The 27,125-nt window shown below is 55.0% G+C and overlaps 1 protein-coding gene across 1 annotated transcript in view; it reads right to left on the bottom strand.

The window, feature by feature from the left end:
* Positions 1–27,125, bottom strand: part of LOC119110910 (death-associated protein kinase 2) — a gene marked incomplete at its 3' end in the record, with an annotated part of 80,187 nt that overhangs the window by 11,770 nt on the left and 41,292 nt on the right. The window contains 4 exon segments of the mRNA XM_037234786.1: positions 1,496–1,648; positions 2,682–2,775; positions 5,599–5,704; positions 22,105–22,243. Coding sequence (XP_037090681.1) covers positions 1,496–1,648; positions 2,682–2,775; positions 5,599–5,704; positions 22,105–22,243 — 492 coding nt within the window.

The following is a 27,125-nucleotide window of genomic DNA, read 5'->3' as shown; positions in this document are numbered from 1 at the left end:
TAAAAGCAAAATGTTGACCCGGGTATTTTAGGTCAGTAAGCTATTCTGACCTTTAGGAAGTCCATGAAAGATGCATAAGGCGGTTCCTGTTATCACTACATTTGAAATGCGCACCAGAACCTTTCCCATGCAGCAAGCCCTAGAGCAATGAGACAGTTTCGTTTCCACCTTGATCTGACCACCATACATGACCCTTGGTCAATGGAATTTGCTCATTTAATTGTTGTGTTGCCTAAGAAAGTATCTCAGAGTTGTATGACTTCGTCCAACACTCCACTGTTGTATTAGATTGAACGATTCCCTTAAAATTGACTTCGCTGTATCCATGGCATGGGTTTGACTTGCCGTGGGCCAGCAGCCTTTTAAGATACATCTAAATTTGTGGTACCAAACGATCCGCTATTCTATTTTCTACAGCTATGCAAAATTTGGCGCGGCTACACCGCACCGTTCGGAAACCGTTTCCGAAAAACCTTTGGGGAGGGGCGGAGAGTCAAATTGAGCGTGTGTTAATGGTGTGAGGCCGCTGTTAAGTAGATATTGTCCTGGTTGGTGGTGCCAATGAGCTGATTAGGTGTATTTGTGCCACAAATTTTGTTCGTAGGTCCGCAGAACTCTATATGGCAAGCATTTAGTTCAATCTGAGGCGTTTTCCGTGCTAATGTTCAAAAGGCATGGACAATGAAAAAAGCAACTGTTACAACCATTTTGTACGTAACGTTTTAAATGCGAGTCTTAAAAGGATAGCATAGAAGTGTTCTGTAATAGGCGTAGGCTTTAAAGTATTCGGGTAGCATGAAGGAAAGTTTTCTAGCGCGCGCAAATCAGAGTGCATCGGGGTGACCAAATGGCCTCGCCCGACTCCAAACAGCGGAGTTTAATTTAAACGAACTTTAATTCTAACTCCAACACATATAATATCATTAAGCAGCTAACTTCAAAGTGGTCAGGTTCGATAAAATAATCAAAAATAGCCGTACAAATTTGTACGTATCGTCGTCGTGTGATGGTTCTGATTGCGTGTGATGTGATTTGCGAACAAATTGGAAAAAAGAATCGCCGTGCAAAACGACCTATGAGTACAAGTCCATGGCTAAAAGCATGCGTAGAAAATGCATTCCAGTAAGACGTAGCTACGCCAATTGCTGCTACACACGTATAAACCCCAACTGCAATATTTTATATTACTTTTGGCCTAGCCGAAAGCGATATCCGGCACCGTGTGCTTGCTGTTATTGAGACACTAGAGACACTATTGAGCCTTGAGATGAACCATCTCTTACGCTATCTCAATTAAAAGCTTTTTGATTTTGGAGCTCATTCTTACTCCAATCGGCATCACGCACAGACCTGCTGTCAGGCAACACCCCCACTCAACATGGTCCGCCCTCACGCCCCGCGTCACTAAGGGGTGGAGCAAGCACCCAGGACAGCGCTGCGAGTTATTCCAGGCCATCTCACGTGGTGGCCGTCCGGAGATCCGGCGACACGTTACCTGGGATCTCGGACAAAGAGACGCGAGATGAAGTCCTTGGCTGACTCGGAGGTGCCACTGAAGTACTCCTCGTCGAAGTAATAATCACAGGCCACAATGTTGGCGAACGTCTCCTGCTGGGTATCTCCCAGGAACGGAGAGGCACCAGATAGCCTGTCGGCACACAGGCGGACTCGGTTCACGCACTCGGCCGATCGGGGACAGGTTTGGTCTGGATAGAGACTCTGGGGCCGGCAGTGACCATTTGGACGAATTCCTGGGCGGTGATGTTACTACTCACCGTGTGGAATACAACAAAGAACGGTTTCGGGGCAAATAATGGAGTGGTTAATATGAAAATGAGGGTATAACAGGACTGGAGAAAATACGGCGAGGGTCGAAAGCAGACACACACAGCTAAATTTAGAGCAGACACACGCACCCAAATTTAGAGCAGACACACACGGATAAATTTAGAGACATAAGCGTCCGTCACGCGTTGGGAAGCGTCGACAGACAGTTCTTTAAAACAAAACTGCGGCGGACAAACGCAAATCGACAAACACTTCTGACGGTGTTTAAAGGCACGAAATATGATATAGTTGTTTGTTCCAATCTGCCTGCCAAGTGAAATAGCGACCACTATTGACTGGATGATTTTCCGAGAAAAGACTCCCGCCGGTTTGTTTCTTAGCAGAAGCAACCAAAAACTTAGCTAAAACGATGTCAGCGCCACGTAGTGGAACAGTTATGAACTATCGGTACCTTTTTTCCGCCCAACAGCGACGGAGATGCGACAAGCGAGCAGAAGGAAGCCCGTTCGCAGAGTCTTTTCCGGTGGTCCGAACGTGAGTGAAATCCTTTGCTCTTTTTAGTGGTGCGGTCAAAATGTCCGATCCTTGGCATCTGTGTTGATTCCGTGATTTAACGAGTATGTTTATCAAGTTTAAGTGGGTAGCTCAAACATGGAATGTGGTCATGTGACTTAACATGACATCAGTCCGCGATACAGAGTACCCTTACACCACACCTGCACAATGGCAGAATTACCAAAACAACCAACAATTCAGAATGTCACATTTGCTTTTGTATCAAAATATTTCGCAGAACAATGCGAATGTCAAACATGTAAAAGTGAACGGCGCTCCTATGAAGCTGCAGCCTACGTTATGTTCCGCACTGGAAGCACCGCTTGCAGAGTACTTACAGGATATATGTGATGACACCGACAGCCCACATGTCACAGCCCAGGCAGAGCGGCTCATAGTTGACGATCTCGGGCGATACGAACTCTGGCGTGCCTGCAACACAGGAACCCCGGCCGCCCGTCACCAGCCAGCAGTGTCATCAGCAGGTGTCAGCCCGCAGCACTATCAGTGGGTCACTGCAGGCGCCTCGACGGCACCGAGCGCCGTCCAGGCCCAGGCCGGCTGTCCTCGGCCGCTGCCCGAGAGACAGGCTCGGCAGAAGGCTGCCGGCTCACTTCCTATATGGCCCCTTCAAGGTCGTTTTGGTGACTTGGTAGGTCTCTTATCGAACTGGAACCGGAAAAACCGGCTATTATCATATGGCCCCCACAAAAAACAGTACGTTAGTTTGAGTCTTTTTTTAGTTTCAGCGCTTTACCTGCTTTTTCTCAAAAGTTAATACCGTTGGGCCTATCAAGCCGCTCCTTGTCGGGTGAGCGTGTGAAAACGGCTTCGTCGAGAGAGGGTTTCAGATATCTTACGTCCAGGGGCGCCACCACCAGTTTTTGATAGTGAGATGGACGAGGTCGTTAACGCATTACACTACCTGAATAAAAGATGAGTGAGAAAGCAAGCGTTTGATAACTGGTATTTTCCTAAATGACCATTGCTATGCAAATTCATCAACCGTCCTGCGCTGCACCATCGTAAGCTATGGGGCACGGAAGCCAGGTAGTGGGGCAGGTACTGAAACCTAAAACACTCAGAAGAACTAGCATTGGCTCTGTGGGCGTTGAATAAAAAGAAGCAATGGCTATTTCCCTCTCCACTCCCAGCATGGAACGACACCATGCGCTCCGAGCCGGCGGAAACATCTTTTCTCGGTATATCGTGATTTCTTCTCAGCACAGTGCATGGAATTATTGGCCGATTTTCCGAAATTGTCCAGTGGAATGTGAATTTGAAACGACGCAATCATTGCAAACTTTGCAGAACCATTTCCTCAGACACGAAGCCAACATTTTCCTCATGGGACCAGCTGTCAAATAGATTTTCTCCGTGATCCTGCGAAGCTGGACCAAAGTCCCTCGAAATCGCCCATTATCTAGCGTAAATCTCTTGGCTCAGGGGGCCCATAGTCCCCCTGAAGCCATATTTCGTTACGTCCCCGCTTTTTCTTGAATATTTTGTTTGTATACGGTAGCCTAGGTCAAGTGACCTTATCTCAAAGGCAATTACTTTTTATGTTATGCGCTTGCATATTTTTACAATATCTTATTTTAAACTCAATGTCTTAACATTATGATATACTTAACCAAGTTATGAGGTCATGATTTTTAGACTTCGACCAAGCCTAACCATGGTCGTAGTTAGTGACCTGCTTGGAAATTCGAAACTTCCCGAGCGTAAAATCAAATCCATAAAAGGTGGTAAAAACTTCGCGTCGCTAAGCTCCAGTATCCTTCGGCTAAGCCCGAAAACAATGAGGCGGACGGTTTTCCGCCCCCCCCCCCCCCCACCAAGCTGGGATCAGGCCCTGCTTAAATTTCAAATAGAAAGTGAATCTCACCAAAGCTGTTGAAAAGACCATTGTTCAAAGGTGCAATTATATTGCACTAAAATAAAATCATAACAGCAGAGCCCATCATGTTTTCCTCAAATTTTACAAGTGCGGTAATGGATAAAGCAAACGTTATATAATGATGCCGTCATGCAAGGCACCAAAGCACAAAATGTTTTAAAGTCAACAATCAATAAAATATACGAAAGTTGCACGGCCGTGTCAACTTGCGTTCTAAAGCTACTGTTCTAAAAACGACAGCGGGCGTCGTAAAAATACGTGACGTTATTGGCGCAGAGCGTACAAAATAGCAGTGGTACCTGAGGAGTGATTCATTGTAGTGCGAGTATTGCAATTCAAGGTAATTTTTTACTTTTCGCCCAAAATATGTGCAATGCTCACGAGCAATAATTAGTCATAAAATATGACAGTAAATATGCATTAGTGTAACATGCATAACTTACCAGTCAATAGATGATGATCTAATTCGCCCCCCGCCCCCCCCCCCCCCCAACCCAATTGTATAGGCATGAAGGTAACGGAAGATAATGGATATGCTTCAGTGTATGGCGAATACCGTCGAGCGGTCTTTTGGATGTCTTAGCAGCACCATGCCAGTATTCGTAGCAATGCAATCCTATACCGATGTGAGGAAGCTTCATTATGGCGAAAATTGTAAATAGGAACCCCTTTCCCGAAAATCTGTGTAAATAATATGTTGCCTCCTGCAAAAAGGCTGCTGGGAAAAGAGGGACATTCCTCTCCTATCCCATGATAGGCGGTGCGGGGGGGGGGGGCGTTTCCACGTTCCCGGTGACACTGCCTCTGCTTGTATCCGGTGTGTTTTTGCTGTGATCTTGTGACAGCTTTTTTATTTCAAAAATTGAACTGCATGATCTTAATCTTTCTGTATCATTTGCAACACACCAATTTCAACCAGTTGTGGGCAGTCCGGCATTTGACGAGGCGTGCATGTTCTGGTAACCCGCGTACATATGCATGCGTTTCCGAATCCTGCGACTCCGCCTGTTGATGCGTATCGACCAGACCCTTACCTTTATCGAGCATGTGAGCACCTTACCAGACCTGGTCTTACTGAGCATGTGAGCATGTTACCAGACCTATCCTTACCGAGCATGTGAACACCTTACCAGACCTTGTCTTACTGAGCATGTGAGCATGTTACCAGACCTATCCTTACCGAGCATGTGAGCACCTTACCAGACCTGGCCTTACCGAGCATGTGAGCACCTTACCAGACCTAGTCTTACTGAGCATGTGAGCATGTCACCAGACCTATCCTTATCGAGCATGTGAGCACCTTACCAGACCTAGCCTTACCGAGCATGTGAGCACCTTACCAGACCTAGCCTTACCGAGCATGTGTCGCTGTTCGTCGCCTGGCTCCATCCGCCGACTCAGGCCGAAGTCGATCAGCTTAATCTGCGTGTGGTTCCTGGTCAAAAGCATCACGTTCTCCGGCTGAAACAGAGCCAGGACGCACGTCTGAGCACACCGAGGGTGAAATAGGAACAGACAGTGATGGTCATACCATTTAACCAACCACCCGAATTTCAAAAGGCCGTCAACTCCGAAAACGTGGCAACAGCGCAAGAGCGGCGAATGGTGAAGCGCATCTCAAAAGAAAAGCGTGGTGTGCAACCACAGACAATTGCAGCTACACAGAGTACATGCATTGTGGCGACTCAAGCGTGGCTAGGAAGGCACCGGGTTTCCCTGGCACGCAGGGATAAATGGAGATGTAAAAATCTCCCAAAATTTCCGGCGCATTCGTTACACCAGGAAATGGTCGAGAAAACAGAAATGTTTGAGAAACGTCGATGCACAACCGGTCTTCTCTAATGCACGTGTGGTTGGCTCAGACTGCTACCTGTGTGTACTAGCAATGTACAGAGCAAGCTGTAAGAGCACCCTACAGCTGACATGTAGTGAGGACAAGGTGATGCCCATCATCGGACCATGCACTGTTTATTATCATCGGACTATGCACTGATTATCATCATCGGACCATGACATAGGAAATGCATTGATTTGATGCCAATCTCACCGAATCAAGGGACCAACTACAAATCAAAGAATATTTTTGTCGCCGGGTTGGGATGAAGCCTAAAAAGGTATCATGGTGCTGAGGACACAGTAAAGCGTCTTTACGTAAAGGCCTGCTGTTATATGATGAAATGCTTTATCATGGGAGCCTCATGTTGTGTTGTGCAGTCTGTGCTGCACCATCTTGCTGTGTGTATCAGAAAAATTGCGGTCAGAAACATCGGCATTGGTCGGCACCAAGCGTTGCATGCAAAAATTGACGCCGACGTTATCCACCAAGCTGGCACGGCCAGCACTTGCGCATTTCTAAGTTCGGCCCATTCATTTCGAATTATACCATTTGCTAGTCCAGCCTTGACAACCCGATGAAACCTCAACATGTTTCTTTGCCATGCGCCTCGCTTGCTTCTCCAAAAACCGAATGCGTGCCGTGCACAGTCCAATGCTCGCGGCGCCGGAGTCCCGACCAGCAGTGCCAGACAGCTCAGCCCCACCAGTGGCGCCGCCTGCCATCCGCCTGGCGGCGCCACCGTCGACCAGCAGCCGCAGCACCATCCCACTTCCCCCCGCTGCCGTGGCCGGTACAATTCCGCCGAACAGACGGCCCGGCGGCTGCATTTGGCAGCAGCACCGTTTGCGGAGGCGGCTGCCCTGCGGCGAGCCAACGAGCCCTGCGACGTCGAACATCACTCGCAGAAGGACGCGTCCCACCCCGGCCTGTACCGAGCAGCACCGAGCACCGGCGGCGGCCGGCCGGCCACAGTCGCGCCACAGCGCGCACGCAGCCCGTCGCAAGTCACACCTGTGGTCAAAATCATCGCTCAGTTTCACGCATGCGTTATAGAAAGCGCCTTCAGAACGGGCATAATGAGATGATTATCTTGTTTTTATGAGGAAATGGGGATCACACAAACACCATCAACGTTCTTTGCCAAGTTAGACGGGTGATTTACGGTTGGTTTTTGTCACCAAAGGTAAATGGAAAACTTCAGCGTGCCTTAAAAGGACCCAAGCTAATTTAAGGCGTCAAGGCTCCGAGGAAGATTACTGAGATAATGACTACCGACGGGATTTCACGAACGAACTAACGAACTTGTATATTAAAGCCTGCACTAATGTCTACTAGCCCTGCTACTCCGGTGCAAATGAGCGGCCTTCAACGCATGATTAATCAGCCGTGTTAACACATAATCATATTGAACACAGTTCAGAGCGATGTGAGGAGCTCACTCTCCTGTCGCAGATCAAACGCCGCTGACCAGCAGTGAAGGCCCGGAAGGCTCGCCGACCAGCAATGAAGGCCTGGAAGGCTCGCCGACCAGCAATGAAGGCCCGGAAGGCTCACCGACCAGCAATGAAGGCCCGGAAGGCTCGCCGACCAGCAATGAAGGCTCGGAAGGCTCATCGACCAGCAATGAAGGCCCGAAAGGCTCCTCAACCAGCAGTGAAGGCCCGGAAGCCTGACGCAGTTTGACCGTACGTTACTGATGTGATGTGCTCGGCGATAAAAACCAACAAGAAAACAGTTGAACTTGTAAGACTCACCGCCAGTCGAGAGAGTACATAACAATTCAACGACGTCTGTGATTCAAACTACTGTTGTGTCATTGCATGATATTTGTCTGGAACTGACCCATCCAAGTGCGTCAAAAACCAACGCCTTATATATAAGCATCCACCAATATATCCAACGTTTTAAACGCCTTTCAGCACATACAGAATTGACTTCTGATTGACCTTCAGATTACACTAGTCAATGGTCAACCCTCGGTAGGGGCCCACAATTTTAGGACAGCCCGGATTATTGATAGACATACAAGATCTTCACCTTTGTGTTGAGAGCGGCAGCACCTAACCATATAGCCGCCGTCACCTCAGCACGCGCTTTGATCTCCTCCTGTGAGCCCAAAGGTGTTGAAACGTGATGGCAGGTGACTAAACCTTCCATCTGACAGGCAACGGAGAGTTGAAATAAAGACAAATAGATCGAGGGTGTGACCGGGTCTTCGCACCAGTGGGCGGTTGGCTGCCGGCACCCGACACCATTGGCTTCAGCCGGCCTTGACCGCTGCACCGTGGCCGACCGATGAAAGGCGGCTGTCCCTGTCTGGCCGTCCCCACAGGGCGACTGTCCCGGTCTGGCCGTCCCTGCAGGGCGGCTGTCCCTGTCTGGCCGTCCCCACAGGGCGGCTGTCCCTGTCTGGCCGTCCCTGCAGGGCGTCTGTCCCTGTCTGGCCGTCCCTGCAGGGCGACTGTCCCGGTCTGGCCGTCCCTGCAGGGCGACTGTCCCGGTCTGGCCGTCCCTGCAGGGCGACTGTCCCGGTCTGGCCGTCCTGCAGGGCGGCTGTCCCGGTCTGGCCGTCCCTGCAGGGCGTCTGTCCCTGTCTGTCCCTCCATGCAGGGCGACTGTCCCGGTCTGGCCGTCCCTGCAGGGCGACTGTCCCGGTCTGGCCGTCCCTGCAGGGCGGCTGCACGTCCATGTCCATGTAAACATGTACATTGTCCAAGTCGTCCTTACTGAGAATCGTACGTGGGGGAATACGCCCATTAGGAAAACGAGCCATGTCTCTATCAAATATCCTGATCTCCAAAAGCGCAGTCCAACTGTTCCTTTTTTCAGACCACGGGCGCAGAGCAGGCTTGACTTGACAGGCTTGCGCCTCAGCAGGGCGCAGAGCAGGCTTGAGCGGACCCGGTGCCTTCTAAATCCGTATTTTGCGCAAAACTTTAGAGCCACTTCCCCCTTTGGATGTAACGAACTATGTTCTTTTTCGAAGCAAACAACAAACTCAAGCAACAAGCGTTGGGCGTGTTCTGAGCCTTTAGGGTTAACAGGACCATGTAAGAGTTGGGTGCATTCTCATCTTTTGGGGTGAACAGGACCTTTAAGGTGAACAGGACCATATGAGTGGCTGATAAGCCCATGTCGATATTTTACACGGCAAGTGCATTCGGACAACACAGTACAACCACATAATTGAACTTTTGCTACTTAGCTCGTTCCTGAACGTCCCGTGTTAGGGGAAACACCGTTCGTCTTGGGCCACTATAGCAGACATCAGACACAGGACATGTGGTGCACGGTAGTGCTTGTGACAACATCTTGCAGTGCTGCCTGCCCGTTGACGCAGCCTGAGTGGTTTTCAGTCTCAACTCAGAAACGATTCGGCAAGATTGCAACTGCATCTCACCCGTCTCCGAGACCCTCCTTTTTCACGTCGGAGGGAGTTCTGCAGGTTGGGGACACCTGCTCTCAGCAGGCCAGCTCGGCGGGACCGCCAGCGCGCAGATGGCGCTGCCGGTCCGACTGGCAACGGCGTGTCCGGCCCGGTCAGGTCCGGTTCGCACGGGCGGCCCGAGCCAGGAATGCAGGCGCCGGCTGCTGTGCGCGCGACCATCATCCATCACGGGCCGGGAAACCATCAGAGACGGCCGAGATCACGCCCGAGCCTGGCCGGACTCGGGGAGAAAGATCGCACCCTGGTCTGCCCGGACTCGTGGAGAGAGATCGCACCTCGGCCTGGCCAGACTCGGGGGAGAGAGATCGCGCCCGAGCCTGGCCAGACTCGGGAGAGAGATCGCGCCCGAGCCTGGCCGGACTCGTGGAGAGAGATCGCGCCCGAGCCTGGCCGGATTCGGGGGAGAGAGATCACGCCCTGCCTGGCCGGACTTGGGAGAGAGAGATTGTGCTCTGGCTTGGACGGACTCGGGGGAGAGAGATTGCGCTCTGGCTTGGACCGACTCGGGGGACAGATCAGATCCTTTCTGGACTGGTAATGACAGATCACGCAACAGCTCGGTCTAACCTCAAAGGAAAGCGATTGGTTCTGTTTTGTACAATGCGTGCCTTGGAGGAAAGCGACGCGACAGCGCCTCATACGGGCACGACGAAAGGGGAGAAGACGCTCCGCTTGTCGTGGTCCCAGTAAGGGATAATGGACGGGTACGTCCCTAGTTTGCGTCAGACAACAGGTAGGGTACGCGCCACTGTGCTACCAGTCACTGACGGGCTACAAGCTATTCTGCCATTCAACATCCCTGAGATGAACTGAGAAAACCACCCACTGCCAAACGGCAAATTCATTGGGGATAGTCTATGTCTTAGCTGAAGATGACAACTTGAAAAAACGGCGTCCTCATGACGCAAACATGCTGGAAGCACCTATAGCGCATAACGGTCTTACCTGAACGCTGATAGCGGCGCCATGGTTTTCAAATCTCTGCTGGATGTCACAGAGTGATGTGGTGTACTTGAGAAGAACATTAAAAAGCCTAGATATTATAAATACGACATGCAGAAATGCGCCATGGCATCATGACATTCTTGGGTTGACCATGTCTATGGGCTACGCTTCTAGAGGCATTGTTTAAGGCGTCTACACGGCATTGTTTAAGCATGCACATCTTATGGGATGGTTCAAGCTGAAACGCACGTCGGTGACATCTTGCTAACCACATCTAGATCAGAATGCTTAACCATTCATGGATATGCCATTAACGAATCGGATCAGACCCATCAGGGAGCAGGGACGATCCTGAAGTTCCGGGAGCAGGGACGATCCTGGAGTCCCGTCGTCATGAAATGGACCGAAGTCTCTGGCCCTTAAAGACAACTCACGCCGCTCCCAAACATTGATGTGTGTTATCACAATCCAACTAGACCGGTGTCCAAATATTTACGGTAAGAGAGGATCCACAATTTCCGAAGAAATGAATGCCAACCCCAACAAAACAAAGTCTGCCAGCCTGATTGCGTGCATTAATCAAGGCCCAGCGAGAGTCAGATCGAGCCTGGCAAAATATTTCACCAGGACTACGTCATCAGCCTCTGGTGCAGCGACACAAACTGGAGGTCTGGTGCGTCGGGGATCTGTGCAAGCAACGCTTCGTGACGGATCATCGCTCTAGTGCGTCAAGCATTGGGCAATGGTGAGACAGAATAAGGCAGCTTGCGCCCACTAACTTTCAAAGCGCGATTTGTCCCACTCGAAACGCTCATAGCTTTCGGTTGCGGCGAGCTCGATCAACCAGCTATCTTACTTTGATTAGCTCATCACCAATGCGTGAAATAATGTTTTAAGGCGTGGTAAGAGCTGAGTGGGATACGTTTTTTCCCCCTGCCTATAGTGCAGGAATGTGTCACACCACTCTACAGAGCCACCGATGAGGGGGCCAAGATCCCCTTGCTGGTGCCTTTGCCAAACAATCATGCTGCCTAAATGTAATTATGCAGTGCATTCCACATGGGTGTCGTCATACCATATTTTTATGAGCAATGCTTCGCGTCATTTCGCGTCCCCTTAGAATTGTAGCTCACCAGTTGCTCGGCATCGGAAGCATATATGCGTGTAGAAACCAATGGAGGATCCGGGATCACATAAAAACTTGGTTGCATTCCTCTGGAAATGGCGACTTTCTTTGACATTATCTTCTAAACATCTCTTCTCAACAAGTCGGCACCAATGCACTCTACTAAGTAGGATCTTATTTGCCGATTGTAGTGTTTTTTGAGCCGTACCTATGACAAGGTCGTTGTCATCGGGGCTTTACGGCGCACTCAGCTGCTGAGGCCATATGCCCTCGCCGGCCTCCCACCCTGGCAGGAAGTGCAGGCATCACGCTATAGCAAGGTTATGACATGCTCATGACAAAGGCCTATTACAGGATCGACCACAAAGTTTTTTTGTGTGATGTGTGCTGGAGGCTGTGGAAAGCTATCCAAATTCCTATGGTATCTTTGTTTTCGCCGTTCTCTTTACCCTGTGGAGATTTTACAGCGTTGTGTCCATGGAAGCTTGGGCCGTAAGAAAGATGGAAATCACGTTGCGGGCTTTCGTATCCCTGTGCTTTTTTCATAGCGTTGAAGTCGAAGACCAAGCTCAAGGATAGCAATATCATAGTTGGTCAGAATCCGTTTGTCTATTGGGTGTGTTGAGGTTAAAGTGGATTTTGGGCGTCAGAATGTTCTTCAAGTCCCGGCGCAGATGGTGCAGTTAGCAAGTTTTTTGGTATGTCCGACCCTTGCGCTTTGGTTGCAGCCCCTGCGCCTTTTGTCGCTGATTAAAGGCGGCAAATTTCCCATCCCACTATGAACAGACGTCAAACGGCGCAGTAACCTTGTACACATTGCCCCATTCCACCATCAACAGATATCAAATGGCGCAGTCACCTTGTACGCCTTGCACCACCCCACCATCAAAAGAGGTCAGACGGCGCAGTGACCTTGTACACACTGTCACGTCCCACCATCAACAGAGGTCAAATGGCGCAGTGACCTTGTACACATTGCTCCATCCCACCATTAACAGAGGTCAAATGGCGCAGCGACCTTGCACAATATTTGTGTCACACCGTAGGTCATACATTAGCACCTTAAGATCTTTTCACGTCTCTCCGAGCCCTTCAGACAGGGCATACAATACCAATTTCAACTATAGTTTCGGATTGTTATTAACAAAATAAAAATGGTTCAAAATCGATGATCTCGTACCATACAAATGAACACTTTTTGATATGATAACGGAAATATGTTTGAAAACAATGTTTCTATCTGGAAAATGTGACTAAAATTGTCAAAACGTACATTTCTCCATTGCAATACCCATCGGGGCATTTTGTCGAGATGGCATGTTGCCCAATTCACGATAATGAAACTGGTGATGCTGGTTTTTGTCGTCAGAACTGCCATCTCCATTTCCATGCCAATCACCATTACCACAATCACCGCCATTACCCATCACCCTCATCATCTTTATCATAGCATCAGCAGCGGCATCGCCATCATCATCATCATCACCAGTATCATCATTATCACTATTATTATTCCTGCCATCATCATCAGCAGTAGCAGACGCCGTCTCAACATCAGCATCCTCACGGTTGCTGCTAATAAAGGCAGGCTGGCTGAGCCACTGCCGCACGGTGTAGCCTGCTACTTCAACATCTTGAGGTGGACGTCGCTTATCAGTCCGAGGCAAACACACTCCCGTCGCTCAAACCCGAATCTGCTGGGACTCAAGTACTTTCAATGTCACTGCAAGGACTATCAAAACCATGGGCCCTGGTTTCCGCCCCCCGTGTGCTGAGCCCTTGCTCTCCCTCAGTCGCTCTGTGCTGCCATTTGGACCCGCTGTCCTGTATCAGGTCACGAGACTTGGCCATCTCCCGCGGTCAGACCATCGCGCCGGTCCGTCTGCGCGCGGTCCGTGCCGTGGACCGCAGGAGCCGAGCTCCCGTACTCCTGTGACCTTCCGTGTATCCGACGGTCTGGTCCCGACGGCTGTCCGACGGATATAACGCCTCAGGTCGTCACGGGGTAGTCGCGCCGTCTGTGGCCGCTGGCTGGCGTGACTCTGCAGCAGACTACGAGACGTCGGACTTTCACAGCAGCAGGGCAGCGATGAGCTACTGCCGACTGAATATCTCCTCGGTCCGGCGCTGATGGGATGACTGTACTGCGCCGATGCTAAGTCCCAGGGCCGGGAGCCGCCGAGTCCGCGGCGGCCGCGGCGATTGAGATAACAGCCCTTCGTCCGGGGCCACCGTTTGTTACGGCCAGCTAATCATTAAGCCTTTCTCGTCCGGCGAGACCCTATTCGGACCATTTCCTTAACAAAGCACGCATGCCCCAACCGTGCATAAAGCATACTGAATTAAGTGGTGGGCTGGACATTCAAGCCCAGCTAATGTTCGGCTGTCGGTCCCTGTGGCAGCATGAGCGTACTTCACGACCAGCATTCATCACCATCTCCCCACCCTAGATAACTCACCAACAATCGCATCGTCCTCGCCTCCCAAGTGGGCCTGACCAGGCAGCGGGCTGAACCGGAGAGGCGGGAGATGCCTCCGCCGCTCCTCGAGCAGCGAGACGCCGCTGTCACCTCAGAGCGGCACACCGACCACGCGGCGGGCCGGACCGGAGAGGCGGGAGACGCGCCCGCCGCTTCTCGAGCAGCGAGCCGCCGGTGCCACCTCGGAGCGGCATACCGACCATGCGGCGGGCTGGACCGGAGAGACAGGAGATCCGCCCGCCGCTTCTCGAGCAGCGAGCCGCCGGTGCCACCTCGGAGCTGCACACCGACCACGCGGCGGGCTGAACCGGAGAGACAGGAGACGCGCCCGCCGCTCCTCGAGCAGCGAGCCGCCGGTGCCACCTCGGAGCTGCACACCGACCACGTGGCGGGCTGGACCGGAGAGACAGGAGACGCGCCCGCCGCTCCTCGAGCAGTGAGCCGCCGGTGCCACCTCGGAGCTGCACACCGACCACGTGGCGGGCTGGACCGGAGAGACAGGAGACGCGCCCGCCGCTCCTCGAGCAGCGAGCCGCCGCCGTACCTCGGAGCAGCACAAAAGGGGTGCGCTCCGCTGCCGTAAAGCGCTAGGTGGCTGGCAACGTTCAACCACGCACAGAAGAAGTCACGACGCTCATTTTTAAATGTAGGAGATCACCCACATGCGTGGCTGATAGTAAGATCGAAGAAGCAGGATGCTGTGAGGGATACGGTAACATTTGCACCCCTGCCAGTAGCCGGCATGGGATGAGGCCGATCAGACCAGCTCAGAGGGCTGGGTATCCCAGTCCCACGGACGACTCAACGGTCCAGCCGCAGGACCTCACACTGAGGCGGCCTGAGGCCTGCAATGGCCAACCAGGCCCACGCCTGAGTTGACTGGAGCAAGTCACGCGAGCTTCAGTCTGCCGCCAACCGGACGTGCCGCTGACTGGGGACCGCCGCCAGCAGTACCGTTATTTGCCGCTAGATGACAGTGCGAATGTCCTTTTTGGCGGCCTATGCCGTCAGTTTCCCTGGTGACGTAACGCTCGCGGGCATATTTTTCACGCGATGAGACCACGCGACCTGCCAACGGGCTGAGGGCCCGTCGCCTCTGATAGGCAGTGTGTGTGTGCGGGGAGGGGGGGGGGGGGAGAGGCTGCCAAAGCGACTTAATTGGCAGGTTTGGCGAGGCGCGAAGCCGCGCTACAAAATGGTACGTAAACAGACTAAGACCAACAAACGGCGAACAAGGTCAACACGAACGGAGCCAAGAAATGACACATAACTGTAAAACTGGTACCATCCGGATGCCCATTTAATGATAGCGTCATGTAGAGTAAATTGCTCACGTATGTGCCCACGTTGAGACGGTATGGTGTTAAAAGGGAAATATTTCCGGTTTGAAGATATTGAAGCAAGTATCAAACTTTATAAAACAGGCTCACTCATAGCTGTTGTTACACTTTTAAGTCGAAAGGGCTGCTCTAGACAGCACGATTTCCCTGTTTAGTGAATGTGCGTCTAGACATGTCATTATTTCATTACGTCATCACACCTTGCATAGCATTCGTTGAGAGCAAAGTGACGGCCGTTATGCTTAGAAATGGTATCCAAAAACGCCAGATATTAATGACTCGACTATCATATTATCTTGGTTTCGATTACCGCATGGTTTAATACAAGGCATGATTTGAATGACAATATTATAACATCATGAATGGCATAGTGACTTTCAAATACTTTCCCAAGATATTCTCCCACATTTTTAAAGCATTTTAGCTTAGGTACTTCAGGGTGTTAGGTCTTGAAAAGGGGCATGACTGTGAACTGCACCGAACGATCTTCAAATGGCTATTTCAGTTCAAGCCCCCTATAAATGTGGAACACCCCCTTTAACCACTATGAACGTATGCCCGCGTGGGGTCGGAGGTTGTCGTGGAGACATTCGAATCGTCGCTTTCAGATGAAGGATGGAGGATATATAGCGTTGGTTTCCTTGAAGGACACTCTGAAAAGCCACGATATATTGTTTTTGCCGTTTCAAAATTTTATGCGAGAATGTTGGCCTTGCGAAGAGAGCACACCATTTCCTTTTGAGACAGCGTGGAGTTGTAATTTTACACATCAGGAAAGCCAGCAGACGGCACGCCGCTGCTTTCGGTCTGCTTCTGTCGAGGCAGGATCAGACCGTCGGCCTGCGCGTGTGTGCTGTAGGTAATACCGTCCGCGTACAATATCCGGACATTTATGACGTTAGTGTAAATTGTCATCCGGCCCATCGCAACGAAGCATGCAGTCCCATACTGTCCCAAGCCTGCATGCATGCATCTGTATTAACCATAACTGGGTACAGTAAACCCGAAATATCAAATGTGGTCATTAAGTCGCGTTTAGGTGGGAAGACATTCAATGGCAGCCCATGCGGACAGCGCCGAACCACACAGCGGCACCGGCGAGCCTCAGCTAAGTCACCCCTGACTCCAGCCTTGGGACGCCGGCCGACTCTGTCCACCGCTGGCAGCGGGGCGCCAACGGGGGCCGCCAGCCTTGGGACGCCGATCGACTCTGTCCACCACTGGCAGCGGGGCGCCAACGGAGGCCGCCAGCTTTGGGACGCCGATCGACTCTGTCCACCGCTGGCAGCGGGACGCCGGCAGACGCCGCCAGCCTTGGGACGCCGGCGGGCGCTGTCCACCGTTGGCAGCGGGGCGCCAGCAGGGACTGCAGCCTTCGGACACCGGCCGGCCGGCGCTGTCCACCGCTGGCAGCGGGGCGCCAACAGGGGCCGCCAGCCTTCGGACGCCGGACGACTCTGTCCACCGCTGGCAGCGGGGCGCCAACAGGGGCCGCAGCCTTCGGACGCCGGACGACTCTGTCCACCGCTGGCAGCGGGGCGCCGGCAGGGGCCGCCAGCCCGGCCCGCAGGCCCGCCCCCGCCCCAGGTGACGAGCGCGTCGGCTGGCGCGCCGCGCGATGACTCACTGCGTCAGCGCCGACGGCCCGACGATCAACGCCGAGCCGCCGCCGCGCGCGCGTCGAAATAGACCGCCCGGCCGCCGCGGAATGTGTCTCTGGACCTGACGTTATGCGGCTGGGGCGCCGTGGGGACCACGACACCGAACCCATCCCGTGTTCAAAATCTGATCAGCGACGGAGCATCATGCGACTCGGAGTGAAAGTGGCACCGGGCGGGAGGGCTTCGCCGAATGGCTCCTGGTTGGTTATACATCACGGGACGCGCCGGCCGGATTGAAAGGCGTGCTGGCGGTGCGGGCGGTCGGCGGCGGCGGGCGGCGCGGCCGACCGCGCCCCAGCGCCAGGCGGAGGACCTCGATTTGTCTGCTACATTGTTGGTCGGGCCGGCGTGACAGCGCTGGAGATAATTAGGCCGATAGCATCGGTCGTTCGGCGGCGGGAGAGGAGGAGCGTCGCCCGCGCCTCACAACGGGGATCCGGTGACAGGCGCACGGTGGCGGGCGAACGGCACAGGCCACAGCACAGGTCACAGCACAGTTCACAACACAGGCCACAGCACAGGTCACAGCACAGGTCATAGCATAAGTCACAGCACAGGTCACAGCACAGTTCACAGAACAGGCCACAACACAGGTCACAGCACAGTTCACAGAACAGGCCACAACACAGGCCACAGCGCAGGTCACAGCACAGGTCACAGCACTGGCCACAATACAGGTTATAGCACAGGTCACAGCACAGGTTTCAGCACAGGCCACAGCGCAGGTCACAGCACAGGTCACAGCACTGGCCACAATACAGGTCACAGCACAGGTTACAGCACAGGTCACAGCACAGGTCACAGCACAGGTTAGAGCACAGATCACTGCACAGGCCATCGCATGGTCACAGCATGGGTCTCTGAGCTAAGTGTGCGCTAAGTGCCGCCGAAGAGCGGGTTTGACCGATATTTATTCTCATTAGATCACATCAGCGGGTGAAAGCGATCACTCCCGCGGACTGCATAAGGTGCACTCGCCTTCCTCATCCGGCCCACGGGCTGCCACCTGTCCATTCCATGTAAAAGGTGCTCAATGCTGCTACTTCGAAGTAGATCACAATTTCCTACTGACTGAAGTCACTAAATGGGCGCTAAAATAACAAAAATTGAATTCAATTGCGCGTTCCCGCAAGCGTAATTTTCGAACAGGTTTTGTAATTGCGCCCTTTGAAACCTTAAAAAATTGTCACTAGTTAAAAAACATTATCGGTGGCGTAAGCTGGCCGAGAGATCTGAAAAAGATATAATTCAGTTTTGCTCAACCCACGCGATTTTGACATCCCTGGTGTTTGGAAAACAGATAATTTCCTTTAACGTGGCGCAACGTAGACATTCTCCCCTAGATCATGAACGCCATGAGCCAGGGTGACCAAAGGTCAGAATAGTCTAATTGTGGTCATCGCCGCTCTAGGCATCATCTTAACAATCTTTGGGAATTTGTGGACCCGCGGGTCTCATACCTGCCTGCCTGCAGTCGGTACCTTTACTGCGGGCGGCGGCGACTGGTGCGCTCGTGTCGCGATCTGAGCAGGTACAGTTATTTTGACTTGTCAGCAGGCAGCAATGAAAAGCTTTGCATTTTGTTGGCCTGTGGACGACAACGTTTATACTTTAAATTTGCCATATTTGTTTGTTCCTGAAATGGACTGCACTGCGTCGCATCCTGTAGTGTTGGTTATTTACACATATTTAGACTCCATATCTTCTACGCGCATTTGCCTTCAGTCCTTCGGCAACGGCGCGTCGATTGGCGTACGTGCACCCGCGCCTTGATTTCTGCCGGTCAGTCGACTACGCCGCGCTGAGTAGTGAGCTTTTTGTTGCAGTCGGACGAAACGCGCCCTTTTTGGAACAGCAGCAGCCAAAACGACACATGGTCTATACTGACCATCAGGTCATGTAAAAATAACTCTATATCCTCCTTCATCAATGCCTATTTGCCACCAAAAAATCAACTACGTCACGTCGGATGATGTACTGCTTGTGGCGCGTAAATTGTGACAAGGAAAGATGGTTTTTGAGCATGTCAGCATTGTTGCCTGAGGGTTCAGCATTTCAGTAATACTGAAGAGGAGGTTCTCGATACCCTCACCCAGAGTCAATCACTCCTCAAATAGGCCTTAGGCAACGCATCACAGCTCAGACGGCGACGGGCACGCGCTGCCGCCTAAATCTTATGGAAGGCGTCATATTTGCCATTCAGACCGGCCGTAGGGCAATAGGCCAACGACGGTGCGTGTTGGTGCTGGAGACGGAACCCAGCGTATTCCATTTTCATGGGCAGAATGGACTAAGCCCAGTATGGCCTTAAAAGAGGCATGCTGCGAGTTTCAATTTTAAGTTTCCGGTGTGCACTGGCGTCGCGGTCTCGAAGAGCAGTCTGCGACATCAATCTTTCACAAAAAAATGTCACCCACTCCCACTCCAAGCCACGTCAACAGTCCCATCACATATGTCTGGCTCATCAACAGCCACAGGCATGGGATCGTGTGAAAGTCTAAGCCCGCGCAGGAAGACACGGGAGTCAGGAGTAGGCCGGCCCCAGGAGTACGCGGACCTCAGGAGTAGGCGGGCCTCAGGAGTAGGCGGGCCTCTGGAGACGGCTGGCCTCAGGAGTAGGCGGGCCTCTGGAGACGGCTGGCCTCAGGAGTAGGCGACCACGGAGACGGCCGTCCGCCCACCGGCGGCGCCGGCCGGCGGTGGAGGTGGCCCGGCTCGGTGCGGGCCTCCCCGGCGCTGGTGACCGATCCTATCGGTAACGAATGCCACCATTATAGGCGCCTGGTCCGCCGACTGAGAGAGAGAGCTGACGGCGACCGGCGCCACTTTGGTGAAGCATCTCTTGACCTCTGTCAGCGCTCAGGGGTACAGTGGGTACTGTCAGAGGTACAGTGGGCCCGCTACGGACCAGGGCGGGGCGAGGGCCGACGCTGCTCTCGACTGGTTCTGCCGCTAATCCGCCATGGGCTAACTTTTACGCTTTGGGGTGGGGTACGCAATTAAACATACCGGATATCTTTTAACATCCTAACATAATCATGATTCACTAGCATAACAATAATTATGATACTTGTTTGCTCTAAGTCTGTTGTTCGGGACTTTTACATGTTTCATGTACGGCGAATGGCAGGTGTAATAGAAGTTTTCTCAAGTGGGAGGAAGCAATTGCCATTTCTCTGTTCAGACAGCGTTACTAGGACTAATGCTAAACTTTCAGAAAATATGGGAGCTCCCTTGCCCGCCTAGTCTTACAAGTTCCGGCGCACCGGCGGACAGCTGAGACCAGGGCTGGTGGTCGGCCGGGCCCAGCCAGCAGGCAGCTGAGACCAGGGCTGGTGGTCGGCCGGGCGTCGTGACCAGACCGAGCTGACCGCGCTGATCGGTCCCAAAGTCGTGACCCGACGCCCATTGAGGCCGTTCTTTGACCGGGATTATCGGCGATTATCTGCCGCCCAGCTCAACACGTGCGGGCCGGGTCAGGCTGGCCCCGATAGACGGACGGACAGATGGGAGGTCGGAGCGAGGCAGAGGACTGTCGGTGACCTATGGCGGCCGTCCGTGCCGCCCGGCGACCGGCAGCTGTGAGACAGCGGCGTCAGTCAGCGGCGACGGCCGCTGCTGGCGCCGCCCTGGCGGCCTCTCCGGCGCAGATCTACGCTCGGCGCGGCGCCTCACACAACGCCCGGGTGCGAACGTCAGCGGCCTGACCTCCCTCTGTCTGGGTCATCGGGTCGGGCCCGGTGTCACCGCCGCCTGGACACGGCCGCCGGCCCGATATGGCGCTGGAATGGCGACAGGCGGCGGCAGCGGCATCTGCTGCGGCCGGCCAGCCCGCAACGGAGCTCCGCTGGTCCTGAGTCGCGCCGGGTCACCGAGCAGCAGACAGGTGCTGGTCCTGAGTCGCGCCGGCTCACCGAGCAACAGACAGGTGCGGCCTGGCCCGGCCGGCCTCTGCCGGTGGCGTTCAGGGCGGCAGGTCACGTGCCGGCCGCCCATCTCACGACTTGATCAGGCGCGCCGCGGAGGCCGGGTCACGTGGCGGTCCTCTGTTCCGGGTCACTCCCAGCAGGTCTGATCAGATGAGCCCCGGGGGTCTGTGCTGCGGCCGCAGCACGTGCACTGCCGAGGCGAGATTGAACGACGGGAGGCCGCTGTCTGCTGCCAGGCCCCGTGGGGCCTACGCGGGCCCCGCCCGGCCCGAGCGACCGCAGCCGGCTCCTCTCGCCGGCGCTGAGACCGCGCCCCCGCGCTCGTGCCGTCTGGGACAGACATTTTCAAACGCTGGTCTGACGATAGCCGCCGGGCCAGCAGATACGCTGAGTGTGCCGCCGCGGCCCGACACAGCCCCGCTGCAGGCTGGCGCCGACTCAGCGTTTACCAGAACATTTCGACTCCGTAGACGCCGTCGCATAGGGGAGACGAACCGACAGTTGCTGTGGAAATGGAATCTCGATGCTGTTAGCCGAATGAAAAGCATGCAGGATAAAGATAAAGTTATCCTGCAAGCTAGAGTGAAGGAGCCGAGATTGTCTTACGTCGTGTTATGTCATCCATTTTTGAGTCTTCGCTTAGCGTTCCTAAGGTGTCATGTTCCTCGTCATCAGAATTTAGGAAGTGTGGAAAACGACAGACGGAAATCCGCCTCAGTGGAGAGGGGGAGGAGGGCGCCGGGACCTTCCCGCTGCTTCTTCGCATGACCTGTGTCTCATGTGAAACGGTGGTTTGCGTGGCACAACGCGATAGCGGCGAGCATTGGCGCCGCCCGCTAACAAGTAAGAACTCGGTGTATTTGAGCCAGCTTGAGCTCTAATATGTATGGCGCTCAGTTCGCAGAGGCCTGCATCGTCTTCCGGAATTCAGGATAAGTTAACAGAGCGCGTGGACATAGCCGAACCGGCCGAGCGATTGCTGTTCAAAGTGAGTGTTATCGCGTCACACGGCGCCGTGCCAGCGGGGGGGGGGGGGGGGGGGAGGGGCGGCTCAGCGCCACACGTTGATGACGCCACCTGCCCGGCCTCACTTACCTTCAGGTCCAGGTGAGCGATCAGCTTGGAGTGCATGTGCTCTAGGCCATGCAGGATCTGCTTGATGAAGAAAGACGCTTCGGCCTCCGTCAGCCTCTCGCGCTCGGTGACGTACTCGAACAGCTCCCCGCCGCGCACCCTGAGACAAGAGCTGAGGTCAGATCACGCCAGGTTACGGGTTGAGGCTGGCCGTCTGGTGTCTCAGTCACCCAGGGCCGACTGCGATGGAGCAAAAATACGGGGCAAACGCCATACAGCGGAGACATCGGACGTGAAGCGGTGTGATCGGCGACAAACGTCTGACCTGGAGGAGACGAGGGCTGCTGCGAATCTGCAGACGTGACGTGGACGCCTTTGATGGAGTGAGATAACAGACGTCACATGGAGAGAGGACTGACTGACGGGGTAATTGCCAGGCCGAACGGCGGCTGGCATCACGCGAGCCGATGGCAGCGACAAGAGCCTCACGCCGCGCGATAGATCCAGACCGGACCTGCGCCGCATACTGAGATCGGGCGCCGTGCCCAGACCGGCCGGCCGCGGCCAACAGCGCGCCCGTCGCTGCCGAACAGCCGCCGCCCCGTATAGTCATCACTCTTCATTACTCCCACGAGCCGGATTGATTAACCCTTTAAACGATGTCGCCATGTGACGTCGGCGTGACACTGTGCTCTCCAGCGCCTTCGCAGGAAACTGCGGGATGTGCAAACATTGTTTGTGGTGTGCTGCACAACGCTGTGAGAGAGAGAGAGAGGGGGGGGGGGGGCAGCTCCAGGTCAGAGAAGCCGGCTCCAGGTCAAAGAGCGCCGGCTCCAGGTCCGAGAGGACCCGCTCCAGACCCGAGAGCTCCAGGTCAGCCTGTCCACCCATCCGTCAGCCAGGCGCTTGCCTCGGCAGCTCGGTCGACGCCGCGGCGCCCCGATCAGCGAGGCGAAACCCCGGCCCGCCCGGCCTCGGTCGCCGCTCCCGCGGCGCCGGCCGGCCGGCCGCCTCCGGCTGCTCCGCTCGGACGCGACGCTGCAGAGCAAGGCCGCGGCCGGTCAGGGCCGCCGACAGCTCGCTCCCAGAGGGCAGCGCCGGCACGGCTCTGAGCACAGCGCGGCTAGACTGGACTGCACACGGCGGCACGGCGCCGGGAGGCGCACGACCGCGAGCCAGCAGCAGATCGGTCAGACCAGCGGCGGGTAGATCGGTCAGACCAGCGGCGGGACGTCAGATCGGTCAGACCAGCGGCGGGACGTCAGATCGGTCAGACCAGCGGCGGGTAAACAGGACGCCGCGTCCGTGCGGCGGGGGCCCTCGACGGCGTCGAATGGCTGCGATAGTGCCGGGCTTTATCATGCAGATGACATCGCTCACAGCAGATAAAACGCTCGGACGACACGCGTCGCAGTGCAGGCGGCAGCACTTCTGCTGTACGCTACGCTGGGGGAAACGGCCAACATCGCTAGATTTATGCGGGCGGCGTGGCGCCGATTTGGCGCCCTCCCTGCCGGCCATGCTCTACTTTCCGTAAATACGAGGCGCGAGCGTCCATACTCTCCAAGGTCCCCGCGCCACTCCAGAGGCCGCAGGCGCCGGGGGTTGAGGACTCAGGACTGGGTTTAGTGGACAGCACGTGACTCTTTGATTTTACGCTGTCCGTCTTATACTTACGGATCAGGACAAGCGGCTATACGGACCGACGTAAGGATCATCACCAGCTCCACCGTCCCGTACGAAGTCGTCGCTGAGCCAGGGCGTCGTCAATCGCCACCGGTCGGCGCCAGCCCGTCGTGAGGGATCCCCGGTCAGTGCCAGTCCGTCGTGAGGGATCCCCGGTCAGTGCCAGTCCGTCGTGAGGGATCCCCGGTCAGTGCCAGTCCGCCGTGAGGGATCCCCGGTCAGTGCCAGTCCATCGTGAGGGGTCCCCGGTCAGTGCCAGTCCGTCGTGAGGGATCCCCGGTCGGCGTCAGCCCATCGTGAGGGATCCCCGGTCAGTGCCAGTCCGTCGTGAGGGATCCCCGGTCGGCGCCAACTCGTCGTGAGGGATCCCCGGTCGGCGCCAGCCCGTCGTAAGGGATCCCCGGTCGGCGCCAGCTCGTCGCGAGGGATCCCCGGTCAGTGCCAGTCCGTCGTGAGGGATCCCCGGTCGGCGCCAGCTCGTCGTGAGGGATTCCCGGTCAGTGCCAGTCCGTCGTGAGGGATCCCCGGTAGGCGCCAGCTCGTCGTGAGGGATCCCCGGTAGGCGCCAGCCCGTCGCGGCCAGCTCACGTCAGGTCACCAGGTCGGCCGCACCCCGGTGCGCCACGTTCGCCGTTCGTCGACACAAAGGCGGCGATCGCGGCGCAATGGCGGCAATGACAGCGGCGGACGTGAGCAGCGTGGCGATGACCGGCCCGGTGGACTAGTTCGGGCGGCCGAACAGTGGGAGTGGCCGACGCGGCCCAGCTCAGCCGGCCGAACGGTCACGTGTCGGACGGCTCGCTCGGCGGCAGAACAGTCTGTTGGCAGCGCTTATCATTGCTCTCCATACGGCAGTAAGACCATCTTACTAACGGAACCTCACCAAGGGCCTTCCCTGGTAGAGCCCCTCCCCTAGGAAATAATCTAGCACTGTCTAATGTCTGTGCGCCCTCGCGCCGGCGCTACGGACGGTTGCGGCCTGACTAGCGACAGCCGCCGTCCCCAACACAAGCCGGACAGTGCGCCCATCGGTCCAGTCTTCCTGTCCGACAGGGGCCGGACCTGCGCTCACAAGTGCACTGCACGACTGACTCCCCGTCGGGTCTGAATCCACCGCCAGACGCCGGCGAACGAGCGAATGCTATCTGCCCCCGAGCGAGGTTTGCAGACAGCCGCCGACGGCAGAACAATGGGTCGCCCGGAGCATGCGTGGGAGCGCAATGCGGCCAATCGGAAGCAGAACACCGAGAGCGCGGCCGGCATCTCATGCCGTCGCCGCCCGGAGCATGCGTGGGAGCGCGATGCGGCCAATCGGAAGCAGAACACCGAGAGCGCGTCCGGCATCTCATGCCGTCGCCGCACAGAGCATGTCGCTCTGTAAGCAGCGTGGGCGCGCCGCAAATGCCACTGTTCTTGCACGCGGCGTGCCGTGAGGCCACCAGCAAACATTCCCCAAGGCCGCTTTCAGGTGTCTAAGGCCGCGCACTGCTTTGTGGTACGTCTACAAAGTGATGAGGCTTCTGTGACGCATCTCAGCATCCATTGCCAGGGTTGCATGCCCTATGTTCCACGTACTCCAGGTATCGACTGCGCGTTATATTTGTCTCTGTGGTCTGCACCTGAGAGGGGGCAATAACCATAAATTTCCATCGAAAATTATAAGCCATAAAAGGCTTCACTGTGTATGGTCGGTGGCCATTTATTCTGAACGATCGTGAGATAAACCATAGAGAACACGACTAACACCATCTAGAGATCAAAACAACCCTTTGGGATATGTCGGAAGGCTATGCAGCGGGCTGACACATTCATTACATCACGACGTAATGACGGCGCCGTATATTTATGACCACCTCAGACGCCTGAGTGGACAGATGCCGGCCTGTTTGACCTCCCTGCCGCGACGGTGATCAGAGTAGCCGGCTGATCGCCGGACCAGACAACGAGCGGCGCCATGTCGGCCTCATCAGCGCCCGGCTGCTGACCGGACCAGACAACGAGCGGCGCCATGTCGGCCTCATCAGCGCCAAGCTGCTGACCGGACCAGACAACGAGCGGCGCCATGTCGGCCTCATCAGCGCCCGGCTGCTGACCGGACCAGACAACGAGCGGCGCCATGTCGGCCTCATCAGCGCCAAGCTGCTGACCGGACCAGACAACGAGCGGCGCCATGTCGGCTTCATCAGCGCCTGGCTGCTGACCGGACCAGACAACGAGCGGCGCCATGTCGGCCTCATCAGCGCCAAGCTGCTGACCGGACCAGACAACGAGCGGCGCCATGTCGGCCTCATCAGCGCCCGGCTGCTGACCGGACCAGACAACGAGCGGCGCCATGTCGGCTTCATCAGCGCCTGGCTGCTGACCGGAACGCGACGTGGTCTGCCGTGCCCCAAGCGTCGCACGCCAACGCAGGCGCACCACATCCGTCCGCTGGCCTCAGTATCACTCACCAACACACGGCCACCGCACTGCCCCCACTGACACCAACGGGAGACAACCACAATATGCCGCCACCCAGCAGCCGAAGCAGGCGGCAGCGCCAGCACCATTCACCGGGATGTACATATACACAGGGTCGGCAGGGGAGCACGGCCCGTGGTAAGACCTGAAAAGATCAACTGAAAGACACACAGGAGCTATCAGCTGTTCTAGACCGATAGTCCGGCGAGATTGCAGAGCTCTCCGGCTGTTGCTTCAAGTGTCACGGATTGGAGGTTTTCGGTGAAAGCGCTCTGCCACGAGCGCAACATGTGTGTATCCCATTCCTGCTATGGGCAAGGTGCACAGGTAATTTGAGGGGGTGTTAAAGCATGACGTTTGCATCAAGTCAGCACCGATTCCGAGAAAATAACATGGAAATTGCCGTTTGCAACTGGTTTAAGATTGCGAAAACGTGATTTATGACTACTGTTCACTTATTTGTTTGATCTTGACGAGCTGTTATAGCTTAGAGCTAGCTGTGAGTTGCAATTTTCAGCTCATTACACCAGATTTTTATCAGTCCTAATGAGCTATATACACGTCAGTCATTTCAGCCATTTTTAACTGAAGATAACGGGCCCACCACTGCGTGACTGTGCGCTTATCAACCTTAGCTGTAGAAAATATGCAGGCTTGTTGCGTTCACCGAAGCGACATATATCAAAAAAGACATGTGAATGACCAGGCTCGACTAGGTCACGTGCCACACACCGTTTGCGTTGGGTCACAGACCACAGACTGTCTGAGATGGGTCGCGTACTAAAAACGGCCTGGGAAGGCCCATGTGCAACAAACTTTGTCGACTAGGGCAGATACCACCGCACATCCACAGGTAGGCTGGTGAAACGGGACGAGGCGGACAGACGCTGCCACGA

The sequence above is a fragment of the Pollicipes pollicipes genome, unplaced genomic scaffold (assembly GCF_011947565.3).
Source record: "Pollicipes pollicipes isolate AB1234 unplaced genomic scaffold, Ppol_2.1 Scaffold_724;HRSCAF=833_pilon_pilon_pilon, whole genome shotgun sequence".
Classification (NCBI taxonomy): Eukaryota; Metazoa; Arthropoda; class Thecostraca; order Pollicipedomorpha; family Pollicipedidae; genus Pollicipes; species Pollicipes pollicipes.
The sequence above is the reverse complement of the archived record's forward strand: the minus strand, read 5'-3'. Positions and strand labels throughout refer to the sequence as shown.